This window comes from Engystomops pustulosus, chromosome 4 (assembly GCF_040894005.1).
Source record: "Engystomops pustulosus chromosome 4, aEngPut4.maternal, whole genome shotgun sequence".
Taxonomy (NCBI): Eukaryota; Metazoa; Chordata; class Amphibia; order Anura; family Leptodactylidae; genus Engystomops; species Engystomops pustulosus.
This window is the reverse complement of record NC_092414.1, coordinates 87,676,322-87,697,257: the sequence shown is the minus strand read 5'-3', so window position 1 is coordinate 87,697,257 and position 20,936 is coordinate 87,676,322. Positions and strand designations below refer to the sequence as shown.

Here is a 20,936-nt window from a genome sequence, read left to right as displayed (position 1 = left end):
AAGCTAAATAAAGATCAGATCCTGCCAAAGGGGCACACACTAGTATGTAAGTATGCTTGGTTTAAAATCTTTGATCCTGATGGTACATGTTATTTAAAGCATATTATAAACAAAAGGGATCCCCAAAAAAGTTAATTCTGAAATCTGCTTGAAATACGGATGTTCAATTTGTAAATAAAGTATTCAAACATTTTTTAAAAATGATGAAAACATAAAGCAGACATATGGGAAATGTTAGTTAGGGACTAATTTGTGTGGTAGAAATATTTGTCTGAAAAGTAGATAATTTTGAATTTTTAAATGGCAAATTCTTTAAAAATGTCAGCATTTTTAATTTTTTTAATGAAACCCAAAACTTTGGTACCGTATATACCGGCGTATAAGACGACTTTTGAAGACTGAAAAATATTCAGTCTGGTCTGGAGTCGTCTTATACGCCGGTAATGTTTCTTCTCACCTTTTCCGCGATCCACCGAAGCTCCGCTGCTACGCTCCGGCCGCCGGTGACAGCTACGTGGGTGCCGGCGTCGCAGAGAATATGACGTCGGCACGCGGCTGACGTCATATTCTGTGAGCCGCCAGCGCTCAATGAGCTGTCACCGCCGGCCGGAGTGTAGCAGCGGAGCTTTGGTGGATCGCGGGAAAGGTGAGAAGCTGTTTTATTATTAGTGTGCCAAGCAGGCTGGCTATATAGAGGGGGAGGCGGCAGGATGCAAACTATCAATATCATCATGCAGGGCAGCTCACTACAGAAAATGAGGTTTGGGGGTCTAGATGTGGCTGACAGGTCCTGAAAGGTAGATTGGTGGAACTTAGGTCAGTCTCGCGCCATTCTTTTGTGGTGCTCAACTTTTAATAGATTTATATCGGAACGTGTATTCATTAAGCCACTGAGGAAAGAGCCGAGGAAGGCTTTGAAACGCGTATGGCGATATTGGACTACAATTCACACCGTGGAGAAGTTGCAAACCGCCAGTTGCAAACAGCCAGCAGGGTGTGCTATTCATTTCCCAATCCCTCGTTCTGACTGTTAAAAGAGCACCTGAGCATTGTTTAGCAAGGGAGATCCACCATATACCTCCCAGATCCACTATATACCTCCCAGATGCTCCTTCATTCCTGTCCATCCTGAAATTGGAGATCGACAGCTCTATTAATCTGACGGAGTGTAGCGCACTTGCACATGCGCACACTCACTCGGAGAACGCCGAGATAATCACCATCACTTGCAAGGCATCGGATTCCAAGGAGGAGACTGTGTCATTCAACTAAACCGTGAGTGTGACTCTAAACTCACCGGCCACTTTATTAGGTACACCTGTCCAACTGCTCGTTAACACTTAATTTCTAATCAGCCAATCACATGGCGGCAACTCAGTGCATTTAGGCATGTAGACATGGTCAAGAAAATCTCCTGCAGTTCAAACCGAGCATCAGTATGGGGAAGAAAGGTGATTTGAGTGCCTTTGAACGTGGCATGGTTGTTGGTGCCATAAGGGCTGGTCTGAGTATTTCAAAAACTGCTGATCTACTGGGATTTTCACGCACAACCATCTCTAGGGTTTACAGAGAATGGTCCGAAAAAGAAAAAACATCCAGTGAGCGGCAGTTCTGTGGGCGGAAATGCCTTGTTGATGCCAGAGGTCAGAGGAGAATGGGCAGACTGGTTTGAGCTGATAGAAAGGCAACAGTGACCCAAATCAAGGTCAGTGACTTGCAACCAAGGTAGGCAGAAGAGCATCTCTGAACGCACAGTACGTCGAACTTTGAGGCAGATGGGCTACAGCAGCAGAAGACCACACCGGGTGCCACTCCTTTCAGCTAAGAACAGGAAACTGAGGCTACAATTTGCACAAGCTCATCGAAATTGGACAGTAGAAGATTGGAAAAACGTTGCCTGGTCTGATGAGTCTCGATTTCTGCTGCGACATTCGGATGGTAGGGTCAGAATTTGGCGTCAACAACATGAAAGCATGGATCCATCCTGCCTTGTATCAATGGTTTAGGCTGGTGGTGGTGGTGTCATGGTGTGGGGAATATTTTCTTTGCACTCTTTGGGCCCCTTGGTACCAATTGAGCATCGTTGCAACGCCACAGCCTACCTGAGTATTGTTGCTGACCATGTCCATCCCTTTATGACCACAATGTACCCAACATCTGATGGCTACTTTCAGCAGGATAATGCGCCATGTCATAAAGCTGGAATCATCTCAGACTGGTTTCTTGAACATGACAATGAGTTCACTGTACTCAAATGGCCTCCACAGTCACCAGATCTCAATCCAATAGAGCATCTTTGGGATGTGGTGGAACGGGAGATTCGCATCATGGATGTGCAGCCGACAAATCTGCGGCAACTGTGTGATGCCATAATGTCAATATGGACCCAAATCTCTGAGGAATGCTTCCAGCACCTTGTTGAATCTATGCCACGAAGAATTGAGGCAGTTCTGAAGGCAAAAGGGGGTCCAACCCATTACTAGCATGGTGTACCTTATAAAGTGGCCGATGAGTGTATATAATGAAAAAGCTAAAGATCTGACGGTCGTAACAAAAACCTATTGTTGGACCTGTATCCTAATACCACACAGGACCACTTTTGTTTACTCTTTCTCGCAATATATCGCAGAGACATTACCATCTAGTCAGACATTACAGACAGTGTAAAAATACAAAGTATCAACCTAAATTATTTTGGTAATCAACAACTAAACAGCAAAAATAAAGAATAAAACATTACAAGGACTCAAAACAATCATAGTATCCACGGACCACGTTTTTGTAGTCTGTTCTATTTTTAAAAGGCAGAAATGTGCACTTGGGCCCTATTAGTGCCGTTTTTGCCTCTTTTTTAGCCCAGCCTGAGGTCCTATGTATAGTACATTATTTTTATTTCTAACTGTTATACTTCAAGCGTTTGCACTAAGGTATACCTTTTAAGTGGATGGGAATATTTGTGAAAAGTGAAAAATAAAAGATTTTTTTTACTCCTACATCTACTGCTACAGTGTGGATCGGTGCTTGGTGCTACTTTCTGTCTTATATTGGAAAGTTGCCTAATATTCTGCCCCTACACATTACAAGACAAACTGCAGTTTACATTAGCAGCAAAGTGAATTATTTACAAATGTTATGGCTACATTCCCATTGTGATTACTTGTATATACTCGAGTATAAGTCGGCCCGAGTATAAGCCGAAACCCCTAATTTCAACACAAAAAAACTGGGAAAACCTATTGACTCGAGTATAAGCCGAGGGTGGGAAATGCATTGGTCACAGCCTCCCAGTATATAGCCAGCAAGAACCCTGTAGTGTATAGCCTGCCCAGCCCCCTGTAGTATAGAGCCTGCCCAGCCTCCTGTAGTATATAGCCTGCCCAGTCTGTCTTCGGTTCTACCTCAGGTCCTTCGGTCCTCTTTGGATTCTTCCGCTCCTCCTCGGGTCTTCGCACTCAGCCGGCACACAGAATGACGTCATTGTTTGTGAACCGCTGACATCGCCAGGGGACCCAAAGAGGAGCGGAAAAACCCAAAGAGGATCCGAAGGACCCGCGGTCGCACCGGAGCATCGAATTAAGCATAGGACCTACGGGTGACGTCGGAAAGGTGAGTTTTGACTATTTTTTATTTCTTGACTTGAGTATAACCAGAGTTATGGTTTTTGAGAACAAATTTTGTGCTAAAAACTAGGCTTATACTCGAGTATATATGGTGATTTCTTGACAACTGCAGCCAGTTATCTGTAACAGAAATGAGAATACTGGCATTCAGCAGTAATGCGTTAGGGCAGTTTCTTACTAGTGTGGTCATTCTGTGAGCTGACCATAGCGGTGCAAAGGACAGAACTCCTAGCATCAGTGGTTTACATCCCTTTTTACATGAAAAACAGCAGCAAAGAAGTCTAACAGTTCAACGCTGCTGTTATATGAAACTTGGAGTCCCTGCTTCCCCGAATATCACTAATGATCAGAGTACTGTCTTTTGCACTGTGGCACCGATACTGGGCTTTTTTCTCCGCATGGAAATGATGCCATGCAGAAAATAAATTAAAGGGGTTGGTCAGACATTCCTAACCATAAAATGGCCACAAATGGAGGGTCATGGTGATCTCTTATTGTCCATGAACAATTGCACTGCTAAGACCTTATGACTGTGGCATGGCAATTGTTCATGGACAGATGGAGATTACATCTTAGGCCATTTTTTGGACATTAATGGCTGATGAGGTAAAAGTTCTGCACTGTGTCTTGCTATGTGAAGCGAAACCTCCTGTCTTTTAATAGATGTATATTGGTAAATAACCTTCTATCCTGCCCCCCACACTTACATACACATTACAAAAATGAGGTAAAGTGACCAACCCCTTTAATGATCATGTCACTTTTCTGTATCTGCTTTGCGGGTTTTTGTGCGTGACTGCTTTAAATATGGGCTTGTGAAAACTGCAAGAAATCCATTTGGGTTTAATGCAGATTTTACATCGGACCACAGGTGGAAAAAAAGGTTAAAAACCTTGTACTAATTTGTATAAAAAATGCACTACACTTGACATGCATCTACACTAAACCATGCAATTCAAATAAACGTATTTTCAAAATTTTCTGTAACAAATCTGCAACATGTGAATAAATCTTAAGGCTATATTCATTCTTGTATCGCCTCAAGTTAATATCTGTTCCAAGGTATACTTTTAACAGAAGTTTGAATGGATGCCATGCAATGGAATCCCCATCATTTTTATTTTTTTTGTGGAAGTAAAAAAAAAAAGATGTGGCCTGTGAGTTTAAACCTTTTAAGTGCTACAGTCAAACCACACAGCAGAACATAAATGGTGAATGAGCTCCAGTTAGGGCTGGGGTGAAAAAAACCCCCAAAAGGACTGTTTCCTTTAAAGGTTAATTTGAAAAAATCGATTTCAATATATTGTTCAGTAACAAGTTCCAGGTGCTCCCTGTGTTTCTCACTGAAACTGAAGTAATGGATAGAATTAAAAATAATTTAAAACCTCATATATTATTGTTTTATTGCTTACTGAAGTAAGAAAGTTTCACTTGTATGGCTGTAATAAATGAAAGCCTATTGTAATTCTACTGTGTGTATAAAGGAGCATGTACAACAAAAGGTTAATTTGAAAAGTCACATGCTTTTTCAGGGGATATGAATTTTGAAAATAAATCTTTTTGGGGGGTGATATGTTTATGTATTGTTTTCAGTAGGTTTCAAAACCAATTCTCTAAATTTTATGTACATAATTTCAAAACAAAGAAACATTGCTTAATACATTACCATTATAATTAATGAGACTTTCTTCAGTAGGAGGTAAATTGCAGTGGATTGTATCCAAATTTGAACTAATTCAATTACTGACTGAAAATCTGCAAGAATTCGACACGAAGAATCTGTACATTTTGGGCCAAATTTATGCAGATTTCCCATATAAAGATTGGTATTATACAGTTAGTTAAGGCTAGCTGAACATGCAGAGGAATTGCACAGAAGAAATTCTGCAGTCATTTTGCAGCACCACTGCATCAAAGTTACTCGCCCAGAATACGCAGCTGCAATCCGCAGTTGACATGTGTGGGTTCTATGTATACTATGCTTTGGTTTTGGATTTATATAGTGGGAATAGTAATTTTTTACATAGACATAGACTTCTTTCTCTCAGATACCAGATAAAATATATCTTTACATAGAATATCTTTATCTACAGAAAAAGGGGAACTAAAGACTGCTGGAAGGTAAGGGACAAGCTACTTTCCCCAGTAATAGATGTAATACCAATGCACAACATTTTGTAATATAACATTTTGTGCATTTACACATTATATTCATTTACCTATTTAAAAAAACAGCATGGATGCTATAAAGTCTATGTTCATACAGTAGATGTCATCAGTAGTATCCTATGAGCTCAGACCCATATCAGTCACTAAAAGGAAGAGTTCTTGATGATACTTGGAATGCCCTTTGACATGTATTTCTTATTGCAGCACTATGCAGTTGAGTGGAGAAAATTAATGTCAGAAGGCGCATCTTTACTTTAAATGTAACCGGTTGTACAATAATTGTAACCAAATGCATTCTGTAATTAAACACTATAGCGGGCTTTAATTATCTCTCTTTTTACAGAGTTTCTCTAATTGGGATACATAAGCAGATTGTTGTGAGTGAGCCACTCATTTTAGGTCACGCCTCCTCCTCTCTGTCAGTGGCGGATTAAATGAACCATGTGCCGTGGGCTGTTCACGTGACTAGGGCCCCTCCATCGTCCAAACAAACCTCGTCCGATGACCCCACCATAGCCTGTAGTCGCATACTTTAATGAAATGTCCACAGCTGAGCCCTCCCTTTAATGAAATGTTTATAGCAGAACCCCCCTTTAATGAAATGTCCACAGCAGAGCCCCCCTTTAATGAAATGTCCACAGGAGAGCCCCCTGTTTAGTGAAATGGCCACAGGAGAGCCACCTGTTTAGTGAAATGGCCACAGGAGAACCCCCGTTTAATGAAATGCCCACAGGAGAGCCCACGTTTAATAAAATGGCCACAGGAGAGCCCCCGTTTAATGGAATGGCCACAGGAGAGCCCCCGTTTAATGGAATGGCCACAGGAGAGCCCCCGTTTAATGAAATGGCCACAGGAGAGCCCCCGTTTAATGGAATGGCCACAGGAGAGCCCCCGTTTAATGGAATGGCCACAGGAGAGCCCCCGTTTAATGGAATGGCCACAGGAGAGCCCCCGTTTAATGGAATGGCCACAGGAGAGGCCCCGTTTAATGAAATGGCCACAGCGGAGCCCCCGTTTAATGAAATGTCCACAGCAGAGCCCCCCTTTAATGAAATGGCCACAGGAGAGCCCCCTGTTTAGTGAAATGGCCACAGGAGAGCCACCTGTTTAGTGAAATGGCCACAGGAGAACCCCCGTTTAATGAAATGGCCACAGGAGAGCCCACGTTTAATGAAATGGCCACAGGAGAGCCCCCATTTAATAAAATGGCCACAGGAGAGCCCCCGTTTAATGAAATGGCCACAGGAGAGCCCCCGTTTAATGAAATGGCCACAGGAGAGCCCCCGTTTAATGGAATGGCCACAGGAGAGCCCCCGTTTAATGGAATGGCCACAGGAGAGGCCCCGTTTAATGAAATGGCCACAGGAGAGCCCCCGTTTAATGGAATGGCCACTGGAGAGCCCCCGTTTAATGGAATGGCCACAGGAGAGCCCCCGTTTAATGGAATGGCCACAGGAGAGCCCCCGTTTAATGGAATGGCCACAGGAGAGCCCCCGTTTAATGAAATGGCCACAGCGGAGCCCCCGTTTAATGAAATGGCCACAGCGGAGCCCCCGTTTAATGAAATGAGCACATTAGAACCCCTTGAAAAAAATACCGGAGGTGAGTATAAAGTTTTCTTTTAATCTGAAGCTATTTGGCAGTGGCGACCTTCATATAGGGCGCTGTGCCAAAGCCCCGACCACCTATATGAAGATCCGCAGTTGTTCTCTATTCATGTCAGGTGTTCTGCTTAGGCTCATTATACATTGCAGTTTGATTTAGGAGCCATTAGCCAATAGTATTTATTATAATTACACATATGTCTGATTTGTAATCTCTTAAATTAATCCATGTGCCATGGTTTGTGTCATCTGTTCAGATTACCTGCCACTTTACTTGTTATTTACCAACTTCCTGCACAGTATCTTGGCACTATATAAAAGTTTATTGGTTTTCAACATGGACACTACAGGCGGTCCCCTACTTAAGAACACTCGACTTACATACGACCCCTAGTTACAAACGGACCACTGAATATTGGTAATTTATTGTACTTTAGTCCTAGGCTACAATAAACAGCTGTAACAGTTATCACAGGTGTCTGTAATGAAGCTTTACTGTTAATCCTGGTTCTGATGACAACCCAACATTTTTAAAATCCAGTTGTTACAGAAACCAAAAAAGTTCTGGCTGGGATTACAATGATAAAATATACAGTTCCGACTTGCATACAAATTCAACTTAAGAACAAACCTACAGACCCTATCTTGTATGTAACCCGGGGACTGCCTGTATTTGTGAGGAAAGCTTATAGTGCTCCCTCTGTATATAGAATTGTACACTTTGCTAGGAAAAAAATATATATTTTTGGCAAGTTTCTTTTTTTTATTTCATTTATGAAACACTTTAGTGAGGTTTACAGTTGACCAAAAAAATACATGAAATAATTTTAGCATAGCACTGTTTTAAGATGCTTTACGTGTTTGTTTATATCTACTCCATTTTGTTTTTTGTTTAGTTTTTTTTTTGTCTTTGGGAGGATTAAGACCTGAAACTAGCTTTCACATTATGTAACTCAACTAAATGATAGTTATACTGGCTGTATATTATTCTAAACAGATTGATTCAGTTAAAAAAGCATGGAATGTTTAAATGAAGCCTTTGAACATTTTTCCAAATAGTTATTGCCTCTCAGATCCCTTTTTGTGCCTTTATTTGCTCCAGAATACCACTAGACTTCCAACAAAGGAGGACCTGTGCTCCCAGGAATTCACTGCATTCCTTTCTGGAGTAGGCATTTTTCTGAGCTACAAAGGCCCTTTGGCAAATTCTCTCTAATCACTGGATTTATCCTAGACTCTCATAGGTGCCATTCATGAACATAGTCTGCTATGTGATGGGACACAGGCATTAATGGGATCTTTTCATGGTGCCAAAAAAACTGTGTAACATTGCTGCAGGAATCACAAAGCTGCAGTTCCATTGTAGGCAATTGATTCCCCACCCTCCTTTTTTCCCTTGCTTGTTCTTTACTGTCCCTTCGTTTAAGCTTTTTTCTTAATGCTTTAATGCCTTACCATACTCAGTTATTCACCATATGACCCGCTTCCATCCCAGCAAGCCAGTGGAACAATATAAAGGATGTTTCTGCATCGGAGTCCACAAAGTTCAGTAATTTAAATTCCGCAAGAAGATCTTGCCCATGATTTCTGACTGATATTCTAGATTAAAGGGGAACATTCTGCCAAATTCTGATCTTATTCACATGGAAATTATTGATAACTAGATTAAAATATTTATAAACTAAAAACACTCAAAATGACAGTTCATGTAATGAGCACATTTATAATAATCTATCCATATATTTTAGGGCTATCCTGTCGTACACACACACATATGGCGGCAATTGAAACAATTAAATAAACTGTGAAGCAAACCAGAGAAGTCTGCCAATAAGCTACCTTAAATCTCAGACTACAAGCAGAACTACCGTATGTGTCATCAGTGTGTGACAGTAGCAAAACTGTCCGGGCTGCAATAACTTCTATTCTGTACCAAAAGTAGAAGATTTGGTTTTATTTCATCAGAAATGTGTGTAAAGGGGGCTCAGTTTAACACCTTGGCCAACCACCATCTACGTCTTTATAGTCACAGTGATAAAAAAGAGGTTATAACACAGAGCAAGTCAGCTAGCCCATTTATACACTGCACTGGGCTGGAACGGTCATCCAGGTACTAACCATACGACCGTAGATACCCACAATACTGATGTCGGTTTCTATGAAACAGTCAACGCTAGAGAGAAAATTCCCATTACTCCACAATCAATAGAGCCGCAAATTTTGATCTCTGAGGTGTAGTTGATGGTGGTTCTGAAATGTCCTCTTTAAATTGTTTGGTCGTATGAGAGGATTTACTATCACAGTATCGGTTTTACTTCTAAATAATGGTATTGAATTATTGTGTCCGGAAAACTTATCATTTCTGATATTCCAAAACTGTCATCTTTTTTGTATTCTTATTCTATTTAAATAGTATACATCCTAGTATTTTTCTTCTGCTCTGAAGGGAAGTAATCAGGAGTTATTATGTACCTAATGAGTTCAGACTTGTCTTATCCAACATAAAATCTATTACTTGTGGAATGTAGGAGGTTGTAAGGTGCAGTACACCCTCTAGGCAGGAAGCTGACTTGATGGCTCGCCTTTTATTTAACAAATGTGATATCAGGATAAAGTAGGAGGGGATGATAATCTCTGTACCTTTATTACACTCTGAGCTGCTGCCTCAATATATCCTCATGGAATTTACAAATAAAGGTCTTGCACAAATGACATGAAACCCCTGAATTTTTGGCTGATTTTATGTATATTCAACCCCTTTAAGGCCCTTATCTTGTTTCTGTTTTGCCAAAAGTTGATTTCTACAGTCTTATCTACTAAACTTCTTCGTATACAATATTGTTGAAACTAGGGAACTATAGAATTGGAGTAAAGGCTGTATAATGTTGAATTATCGTTGCATATTAGCTGTAGTGCCCAAATTGCTACTCTTTGGCAACAGGTTAAAGGCGTTGTCTAGGATCAAGCTTTTATATGGACCCAAAGGGTTGTAAAAACAAAACAAACTACCGATGCTTAACACTTTGGGCTACTGTACAGTGTTGTGCCTCCAATCTTTGTATAAAGTGGCAGAATGGAAGGGGCAATGACGCTGTGTTCGTGTATGTGTTTAGCCCATGGAAATGGACCCGTATGTTGACTTCATCCCACAGATTGCACGTATTGCACAGGACTGAAGTCCTTGCCTCGTACAGGTAAATGAGGCAAGGACTTCCCGTCTCATGGCCGTAATGCAGCACCTGCAACTGTAACAATAATACAATGCCGGTACTACAGTGTTTGGTACGTAGATGGGAAGCCCTTGTATCCTATTGCTGTACAATACAAGGAACTGTGTGCAAGTAGTGGGATCTGGCCAACATGCAAACGGCTTTACCTGTAACCTGTAGCAGGTGCCTTTTATGAACGTGACAGATTGTAGCTGACAGTCCTGTACATTTTGTATCTTCTTTCCATGTTTGCGTGGGTTTCTTCCCACACTCCAAAACATACTGGTAGGTTGATTAGATTGTGAGTCCCATTGGGGACAGGGACCGATTTGGCAAGCTCTGTGCAGCGCTGCGTAGTCTGTGTGCGCTATATAAATAAAGGAATTATTCTTCATGATCATCTTATTCTATGATATTCTAAGTTATGAAAATAGTTCATTGGATTCATGGCATATTTATTCGGAAGCTTTCAAATTTGCCATAAATTACCTCTCAAGCAGAATAAAGTCTTTTATGCTTGTTTTGAGATTTTACCATGATTTTGTACCATTTTCCCCCTACTTAATAGTAATGGTTAATAGGCTTTTCACTTTTTCAGATCTGATGAGGATAACGTTGTTTTTTTTTCTCTATGTACATTTTTATCATAAAAGGTTATGCTGAAAGGACATATAATTACAGTTAAATGGACTCATAAACTTTATAACCTTCGTGAATGCATATTAGAGGTCACATTCTCGGTGCATAGAATATCACTAAGTTGCTTTTGCATAAGTTCATAGAAGACAAATGTAACGTTATGTGTGTGTAAACATATACAACTTCTACAAGATATATCATTAATGACTTATACCTGCCCATGCTAGCACAAAAATGATTTGGGGACATATTAAATGATCATTTCCCTTTTGTCCACTAGATGGTGTAAACATGAGGTTTATATTTTCAGGTGCTTGGTCTGAAGATGCAGTGATAGAGATATTATATGGCAAAGGGTAACAATCTTTATTGAAAAATGACAAGAAAAATACATACAAAGAGACACAAACCAATAAAAACAATTAAAAAGTGTGCTACACCGAGCACAAACAACCCCCCTTTTTTAAGGGTATGGGATGGAAGATCCCAACCCCGGGGAAACCCACAGCTGTCCTCTAAAAAACTCCCTAAAAATGAGCCCCAATAACTAAACCATGAATTACACAGTGTGTATGATCAGGAAAAAACCTGAAAGTGACCATATACGATACCTCCTACCAGCAGGTGAGCATGAAGTGGAGTAGGCAGATAGGACGGGGGAGGGAGGGATGGAACAGCTGTGGGGAAGGAAACCCCACGCGTTACGTCACGTATTACTACTCATTGAGACGATTATCTTACTTTTGCTACAATGGTTGTGGTTCTGCCCTGCTTGTATGCCCCCCTTTCTATACTTTTTTTCACCTCCCCCTGTGCCCCAAATCTGTGGTTTCATTGTGCTGCATCACAGCTTCATATGTGTATTATTGTAGCGCATGCGCATATTGCCACCTGCGCACGCGCATACTTACCATCTACACGCTTGCTGTGATTGGCGGTTTGCCGCCGCCTGGCGCATGCGCTGTGTCTTTAATCGACGTATCATACTTGGCTTCTTGGACCTCAAGAGCGCATGCGCTGGTCTATCATACTTCCGGGTGAGGGGTGATGGTGACTATTTTTCCGGCTCTTCAGCTTACACACCTGTGTCAGGTAATCTAGTACTCTCTTGGGGCATATAAGTAGGACGGAACCAGCAGCCATCATTACCCCTGAGGAAGTCACGGATACGTGACGTAACGCGTGGGGTTTCCTTCCCCACAGCTGTTCCATCCCTCCCCCGTCCTATCTGCCTACTCCACTTCATGCTCACCTGCTGGTAGGAGGTATCGTATATGGTCACTTTCAGGTTTTTTCCTGATCATACACACTGTGTAATTCATGGTTTAGTTATTGGGGCTCATTTTTAGGGAGTTTTTTGGAGGACAGCTGTGGGTTTCCCCGGGGTTGGGATCTTCCATCCCATACCCTTAAAAAAGGGGGGTTGTTTGTGCTCGGTGTAGCACACTTTTTAATTGTTTTTATTGGTTTGTGTCTCTTTGTATGTATTTTTCTTGTCATTTTTCAATAAAGATTGTTACCCTTTGCCATATAGTTGCATCTCCTTTTCTTTGTTTTTCATTTCAATTGTATTCTTGATGCACTTTGGCCCATAGTCATTATCATTGCTGTGCCGTATCCTCCCCCCCCTTTTTTTGAGGTGATAGAGATATTAAGTAGGATAGATTAAATATTAGGCATTTCAGTTTTGCCAGAATTTTTTTTTTCTGCATAGTCATCCATCACCTACACATTTATTTTTAGATTGCCTTGGCTCCTTGTACTTCTGGTCCACTGACCATAATACGCAGCCATCTCATCAAAGGAAGAACACTCTTTGGGGCTCGTGCCTATGGCAGTAAGTTTTGGACGAGTTCTGCCCATTTTTCACCACCGAGAATCAACTTAGTCATGCTCATTGAGCCTTAGAATTCTAGTCTCAAGAGAAAAATGTACTGAACAGGTTCAGAATAGGTAAAAAAAGATTTAAAAACCAGCAGTACTTCCATTACCAAGCCCCTATCCTTGTTTTTAATCCAGGCTAAGCCCATTTTATTTTAATTGTTCAGACAACCTATTTGCTTATAGGGTCTCTGATTTCTGCAGCAACCCCATTTCAGAATAAAGCAAATACATTGGGGGTAATTGGGCTCAAACTTGTGGGGACCCTCCCCACATTTTTTTTTTTTTTTAAAGAAATGTTGCTGGAAGTAATAATGCATTTCCACAGATCCCACATTACAGAATTGTCCTTAAGCTAATATTGAATACAATCACAAATTATTGACTACAAAACCTTATCATTCACACCTAAGCTGTTGCAGAACCTCCAAATATACACCTTAGCTGTTGAACAGCATCCTCATATAAACAGTTGATGCAGAACCTCACAATACACACCTTAGCTGCTGCACAACATCATCATATAAACCTCAGCTGCTAGAGAACTTCAAAATACACATATGAGCTGCTTCAGAGCCTCATAATTCAGACCTCAGCTGCACCAGAACATTTATAGTACACACCTTAGCTGCTTTGTAATCTCTTCATACACAACTAATCTCCTGCAGAACCTCGTAATGCACACTGCACCTACTGCATAACCTTATAATACACACCGCAGCTGCTGCAGACCCTTGCAATAGGTACTGCAGCTGCTACAGAAGCTCACCTTTTCGCTACCTACATCACCATACACTTCTAACTACTAACGGCAGATTTATCAGGCAAGTCCAGATGTTCAAAGTTTTAATTTATGACATGCAACCTTTTAAAAAGTCACAAATTTGGGCACAAATGTTTTCCAGTCACCTGGAGTAGGAAATAGTTTAGAACTTATTTTGCCTAAATCTGCAACTTTTGTTTGACTTTTCCATCAAAAACTTGCAAATTCATTGCAGACCTTAACACTCTGTATGCCGGATCATGTCCACTTTTTATTGAATGGGCTTGTATGTTTAAAAAAACTCTGGAAAGTCAGAATTATTTTTCACACAAAAAATGCTGTATTTCAAACATATCTACTTTTTTTTTTTCATGCCTGAAAACTGGTACACAAAGAATGAGAAATTGGCCCCATGATACTTCTAGTCAGGAGTATTTAATGGTGTGGAAATTAGTGCACATAAACTATATATCTTATATGTTTTAGACCAAAAATTTGTCTTTCTTTCTAGTTAAATTAAGGTTCATTTACGAAGTGTCTGGATGTGCCAGGAGTTCAAGAGCACAAACCATACATAAATCTAAAAACACAAGAAAAAAAGACCTTCCATGTAGAGTCTGGAGCCACTGGGTGCCACAAGCTGGAAAAACATGCACACAGTTATAACCCTGACAAGCACTGAAACTTTCAAGGGTCTGTTTGTATGGTGGTCTGCGAAGTATGGAGTTAATTTTTTTTTTTTTTTTTTTTTTTTAGAAGGGCAGCTTTCAGAATTACTGTGACACATACTAGGCAGGACGCCAGAGCTGGCCTGTTTTCAGACTTTGTCTTTCCCCTCATTGAAGTGTCAGAAAGTAATTCATGGAACATTTGGTATAGCTGGCAGCTCTTTCATTGAGTTCCAGTGTGGCAAAGTCACATGAGTTCAGGACCTCAAGCCAAGCGATGCACAGTGATTTAGTGAAGAGTAGGAATCAGCCAGGCTAGAAGAATGTCTGTGTTTGATGTGGTCTTAACATCATTTCAGGTGTGATTAATATCACAGTAATGTAAAGGGAAAGTTGCCTTAGGCTGGTTTCACACATCTTTTTGCAGAAATGTTTTTTCAAGGCCTTTTTTATTTATTTTTTTTGCTGCAGAAGATGCCATCCACATGTAACCTGTTTTTCACTAGGGAATTCTGAAGTGTTTCTGCAGTTTTCTTTCTTTAAGACTGCTTAAAGGGATACAACTAATAAAAAATCTAGGCCCTCGGGCTGTGGAGGACTTTTTTAAAAAAAATAAATGCATACTCCCCTGTTTCGGCAGTCCCGGTATCCCGAAGCGTGGTCCATCGGAGGCCTGAGGCTGTATCAGGGGCTGGGACATGGTGATGGGTGGGCATGCCAGACCTCCTGGGTCGGTGTGGAGCTCCCATGCCACTGAAAACATACAGGGGTAGGGCTTCGACGGATCACGGCGTGGAAAAGCGAGAGTGCCGGAGCATTACACATTTATTTAAAAAAAAGCCCTTACCTGCCCAGCAACTAAATTTTTATTACAGTCAGACAACCCCTTTAATTGAGGAAGTTAAAAACTACAAATAAATGTCAAAATACCACTTGCCCTTAGGCTTTATTCACACAGTTTTATTAATTTTTGGATCAGCGGGGGTATGTTCACGCGTTGCAGTTAAAAGTGCATCATTAAGAGTTGTAGTTTAAGGGGGGCTGCCACAGTGTGTTCTTGGACTGGTTTTAAACAGACTGAAAATGCATGTGTTTTTGTATGTTTATCATGCGTTTGAAACTGTTTCAAAGCTGCCTAAACAGGTTCAAACCAGCCAAACGCATGCTAAACATACAAAAACGCAAGCATTTTAAAGACCTTTATAGCACAGGTAAGTCATTTATTTAACAGGAACATCACAAGTGTCATTTACATTGTGTTTTTAAACGTAATGCAACAGATGAGCAGAGATTTGCCTAATTACATTGCTGTTAACCCCTTAATGACCACCATACTGTGTTTTAAGGTCGGTCATTAAGGGTACTTATTTTGACATGACTCCTTTCTACAGCACTGTGTTCAGAGAAGATTTTAGAACTTGGTGTACTGCTGGTGCATTAAAAAAACTATAAATGCGCATGGTCAGTCTAACACATGAATTTTATGTGTATCTTGCCTCCGCTCCTCTTCACTTTGATCCCGGTGCTGTCCGTCACTAATCTTGACACCCCGAGATCACCTAGAAACGAAAGTTATAGTTAACAGCCAGGAGTGTGCAGACAAGATGTCCAGCGCTCCATGCTGCTAATTATGCATGTGACGTCACCTCCCTCTCCCAGCATGGGAGGAGGGACATGGGGATGGCGTGCATAATTCTAACTCTTTTATAGGTGATCCCTGTGTGTCAAGATTAGCAGAAGACTTCGTCGGGATCAAGGTGAAGAGGAACATGGGTGAGATGCACATCAAATTGATGCGTTAGGCTTTTCTGGTTCCCTGGTAACACCTAGGAATGATGTGTGTTCTGCAGAAATCAGTAATCAATGCCAACTACAGCCCTAGGGCTGCATAGGTATTTATGTACTTTTATAATTGACATCCCCAACCTCTTGCTGGGACTCTTATTTTTGCTAAAAAGACAACAGAATTGGTATTGAAGCTGTATACTGTATTCAATATGTAACATTTGCTTGTATTTAAATAAATTGACTTTTATATTTTTTCTTTGCAGCCACAGCAAGAAAAAAAGTCTGGTCAGGTAAACTTTTATTTTCCATATTTTGATCTGTATTTATACTTTTTACTCAAACATTGGCAATGGATATTATTTATTTTTAATTCATATTTAGTTACATTTTTGCAGACAAAAAAATGGATTGCTACATTTAAAATAATATACAGATTATTTATTTATGTAGGCATGATTTGAATATTTGAATACTTAAAACACTTTATCGCTTTCATAACCTGCATTATAAATAAATTTGTTAAGGTACCTGGATCAGATTGTGTCTCCCTAAACCAGAAGCTTAATTTTGGGGATTTTTTTTTTGCTACTTGAACATACTTGAAGCACTTGTGTAATAGAGTAACTTAACAAGTGTGGGGTCAAAAGTGATCCAAAATAGCACAATGGACCGTAATATGGGCACTAAAAGTCCATCAATACGTGTGGGGGAGAAATTTTAACCCATACGATCTTGCAAAAAATGTTTAAAGGTCTTGCAGGTCCCTCATGCCATTTTTCTACTGATGTGCTATCCTCTGGGTAAGTCATTTGTATGTGATAGGTGGGGTCAAACATAGACACCACATCTGCTTTCCTGACTGTCTTTGTATAATGGTGCTGCAGGGTAATGCCTGCTGATCTCCTATCAAAGTAAATAGATGCTGTACTGCAGTACCATCACAGCCACCATAGTGTTTAGCTTCTAGCTCCATCCATTATACAGTTTCCAGTTCTTGAAGGCAGCTGCAGAAACCAGTATGTGTGGGATCCAGGTTTCAAACTACCTTCTCACTGATATTATTGACCTATCCAGAGGAAGCCTATGGAGTCTGCATAGCAGTAGACCGTCATATTGTCTATGCTTCTCTTTGCCCATTTGCTAAAACAGGTACCCTCTGATCCTTGGCACGTCTTCTCTTCTTTCTTCTCCTTGCTGTATTAGCCATCGGAGACGCGTCCACGCGATGTGCCGGCTGGCACACACTATGATGCGGCGGAGTCGCCTCTGATGCGTGGACGCATCTCTGCTGGCTAATACAGCAAGGAGAAGAAAGAAGAGAAGCCGCGCAGAGGATCGGAGGGTACATGTTTTAGCAAATGGGCAAAGAGAAGCATAGACAAGCCGGAGGGTGAGTATGTAATTTTTATTATATTTTTTTAAATTTGCTGGCTGGCTGTATACTACATGGGGCTGGCTGGCTATATACTACTGGGGGCTTGCTGTTTACTACAGGGGGTGGGCTGGCTGTATACTAATGAGGGCTGGCTGGCTGCATACTACAGTGGGCTGGCTGGCTGTATACTACAGTGGGCTGGCTGGCTGTATAATACAGTGGGCTGGCTGGCTGTATACTACAGTGGGCTGACGGGCTGTATACTACAGTGGGCTGACGGGCTGGCTGGCTGTATACTACTGTGGTCTGGCTGTATACTAATGAGGGCTGGCTGGCTGTATACTAATGAGGGCTGGCTGGCTGTATACTAATGAGGGCTGGCTGTATACTAATGAGGGCTGGCTGTATACTAATGAGGGCTGGCTGTATACTACAGTGGGCTGGCGGGTGTATACTACAGTGGGCTGGCTGGCTACTACGGTGGACTGGCTGGCTGTATACCACTGTGGGTTGGCTGGATACTACTGTGGGCAGGCTGGCTGGCTGTATACTACAGTGGGCTGGCTGGCTGTATACTACAGTGGGCTGGCTGGCTGTATACTACAGTGGGCTGGCTGGCTGTATACTACAGTGGGCTGGCTGGCTGTATACTACAGTGGGCTGGCTGTATACTACAGTGGGCTGGCTGTATACTACAATGGGCTGGCTGGCTGTATACTACAGTGGGCTTGCTGGCTGTATACTACAGTGGGCTTGCTGGCTGTATAGTACAGTGGGCTGGCTGGCTGTATAGTACAGTGGGCTGGCTGGCTGTATACTACAGCTGGCTGGCTGTATACTACAGTGGGCTGCCGGGCTGTATACTACAGTGGGCTGACTAAGTGTATACTACAGTGGGCTGACGGGCTGGCTGGCTGTATACTACTGTGGTCTGGCTGTATACTAATGAGGGCTGGCTGGCTGTATACTAATGAGGGCTGGCTGTATACTAATGAGGGCTGGCTGTATACTACAGTGGGCTGGCGGGTGTATACTACAGTGGGCTGGCTGGCTACTACGGTGGACTGGCTGGCTGTATACCACTGTGTGGGTTGGCTGGATACTACTGTGGGCAGGCTGGCTGGCTGTATACTACAGTGGGCTGGCTGGCTGTATACTACAGTGGGCTGGCAGGCTGTATACTACAGTGGGCTGGCTGTATACTACAGTGGGCTGGCTGTATACTACAGTGGGCTGGCTGTATACTACAATGGGCTGGCTGGCTGTATACTACAGTGGGCTGGCTGGCTGTATACTACAGTGGGCTGGCTGGCTGTATACTACAGTGGGCTTGCTGGCTGTATACTACAGCTGGCTGGCTGTATACTACAGTGGGCTGGCTGGCTGTATACTACAGTGGGCTGACTAAGTGTATACTACAGTGGGCTGACGGGCTGGCTGGCTGTATACTACTGTGGTCTGGCTGTATACTAATGAGGGCTGGCTGGCTGTATACTAATGAGGGCTGGCTGGCTGTATACTAATGAGGGCTGGCTGGCTGTATACTAATGAGGGCTGGCTGTATACTAATGAGGGCTGGCTGCATACTAATGAGGGCTGGCTGTATACTAATGAGGGCTGGCTGTATACTACAGTGGGCTGGCGGGTGTATACTACAGTGGGCTGGCTGGCTACTACGGTGGACTGGCTGGCTGTATACCACTGTGGGTTGGCTGGATACTACTGTGGGCAGGCTGGCTGGCTGTATACTACAGTGGGCTGGCTGTATACTACAGTGGGCTGGCTGTATACTACAGTGGGCTGGCTGTATACTACAATGGGCTGGCTGGCTGTATACTACAGTGGGCTGGCTGGCTGTATACTACAGTGGGCTGGCTGGCTGTATACTACAGTGGGCTTGCTGGCTGTATACTACAGCTGGCTGGCTGTATACTACAGCTGGCTGGCTGTATACTACAGCTGGCTGGCTGTATACTACAGTGGGCTGGCTGGCTGTATACTACAGTGGGCTGGCTGTATACTACAGTGGGCTGGCTGTATACTACAGTGGGCTGGCTGTATACTACAGTGGGCTGGCTGTATACTACAGTGGGCTGGCTGTATACTACAGTGGGCTGGCTGGCTGTATACTACAGTGGGCTGGCTGGCTGTATACTACAGTGGGCTGGCTGGCTGTATACTACAGTGGGCTGGCTGGCTGTATACTACAGTGGGCTGGCTGGCTGTATACTACAGTGGGCTGGCTGGCTGTATACTACAGTGGGCTGGCTGGCTGTATACTACAGTGGGCTGGCTGGCTGTATACTACAGTGGGCTGGCTGTATACTACAGTGGGCTGGCTGGCTGTATACTACAGTGGGCTGTCTGGCTGTATACTACAGTGGGCTGGCTGGCTGTATACTACAGTGGGCTGGCTGGCTGTATACTACAGTGGGCTGGCTGGCTGTATACTACAGTGGGCTGGCTGGCTGTATACTACAGTGGGCTGGCTGGCTGTATACTATAGTGGGCTGGCTGGCTGTATACTATAGTGAGCTGGCTGGCTGTATACTATAGTGAGCTGGCTGGCTATCTACTAATGTTGGCTGGCTGGATACTCCTGTGGGCAGGCTGGCTCTATACTACAGTGGGCTGGTTGGCTGTATACTACTGTGGGCTGTCTAGCTGGATACTACTGTGGGCTGACTGTATACTACATGGGGGCTGGCTGGCTGGATTAGTTCAGGAATAAATGGCACCAAGATATCTATGGGGAAAAAAAGAAAACTGTCAAATGCTCTTTGTACTGTTATGCTGAGACACCTTGGGTCATGGCATTTGTGTCATTTTGCCATGATTGGAATATATAGTATTCAGTTAGGATTTATGTGTCAAAGGCATTCCCTAATGGCAGTGGCCTCTATCAACAGGATAGTGTACATTGTCACAATACAAATAATTGTTTAGGAATGCTGTGAAGAAAATGGCCATTGTAATTGTAGGGGGAGCGGCTACACAATATTTCACCTAACTTCTTAGAAATATAGTATATGTATCTAGAATTATAAGCAAAATGAAAGTGAAACGTTTACTTCTTTCTCCTACTGTACTATGCTACACCACTTGACGTCATTGTTATTTGTTTGCTAAAAAGAAAAGACCCCATTGAAAGGTCAAAGACTTTGTACAATCATTTCATAAGCCTGTTCTATTCTCCTTCTATGTTCATATGATTTCCCTT

At 42.3% G+C, this 20,936-nt stretch overlaps 1 protein-coding gene across 1 annotated transcript in view; it reads left to right on the top strand.

The window, feature by feature from the left end:
• The window catches only part of HMGA2 (high mobility group AT-hook 2), a 65,335-nt gene that overhangs the window by 33,381 nt on the left and 11,018 nt on the right, over positions 1 to 20,936 (top strand). Inside the window, exon 4 of the mRNA XM_072146628.1 lies at positions 16,605 to 16,631. Within this exon, the coding sequence (XP_072002729.1) occupies positions 16,605 to 16,631 (27 nt within the window). The remainder of the gene's footprint in view (positions 1 to 16,604; positions 16,632 to 20,936) is intronic.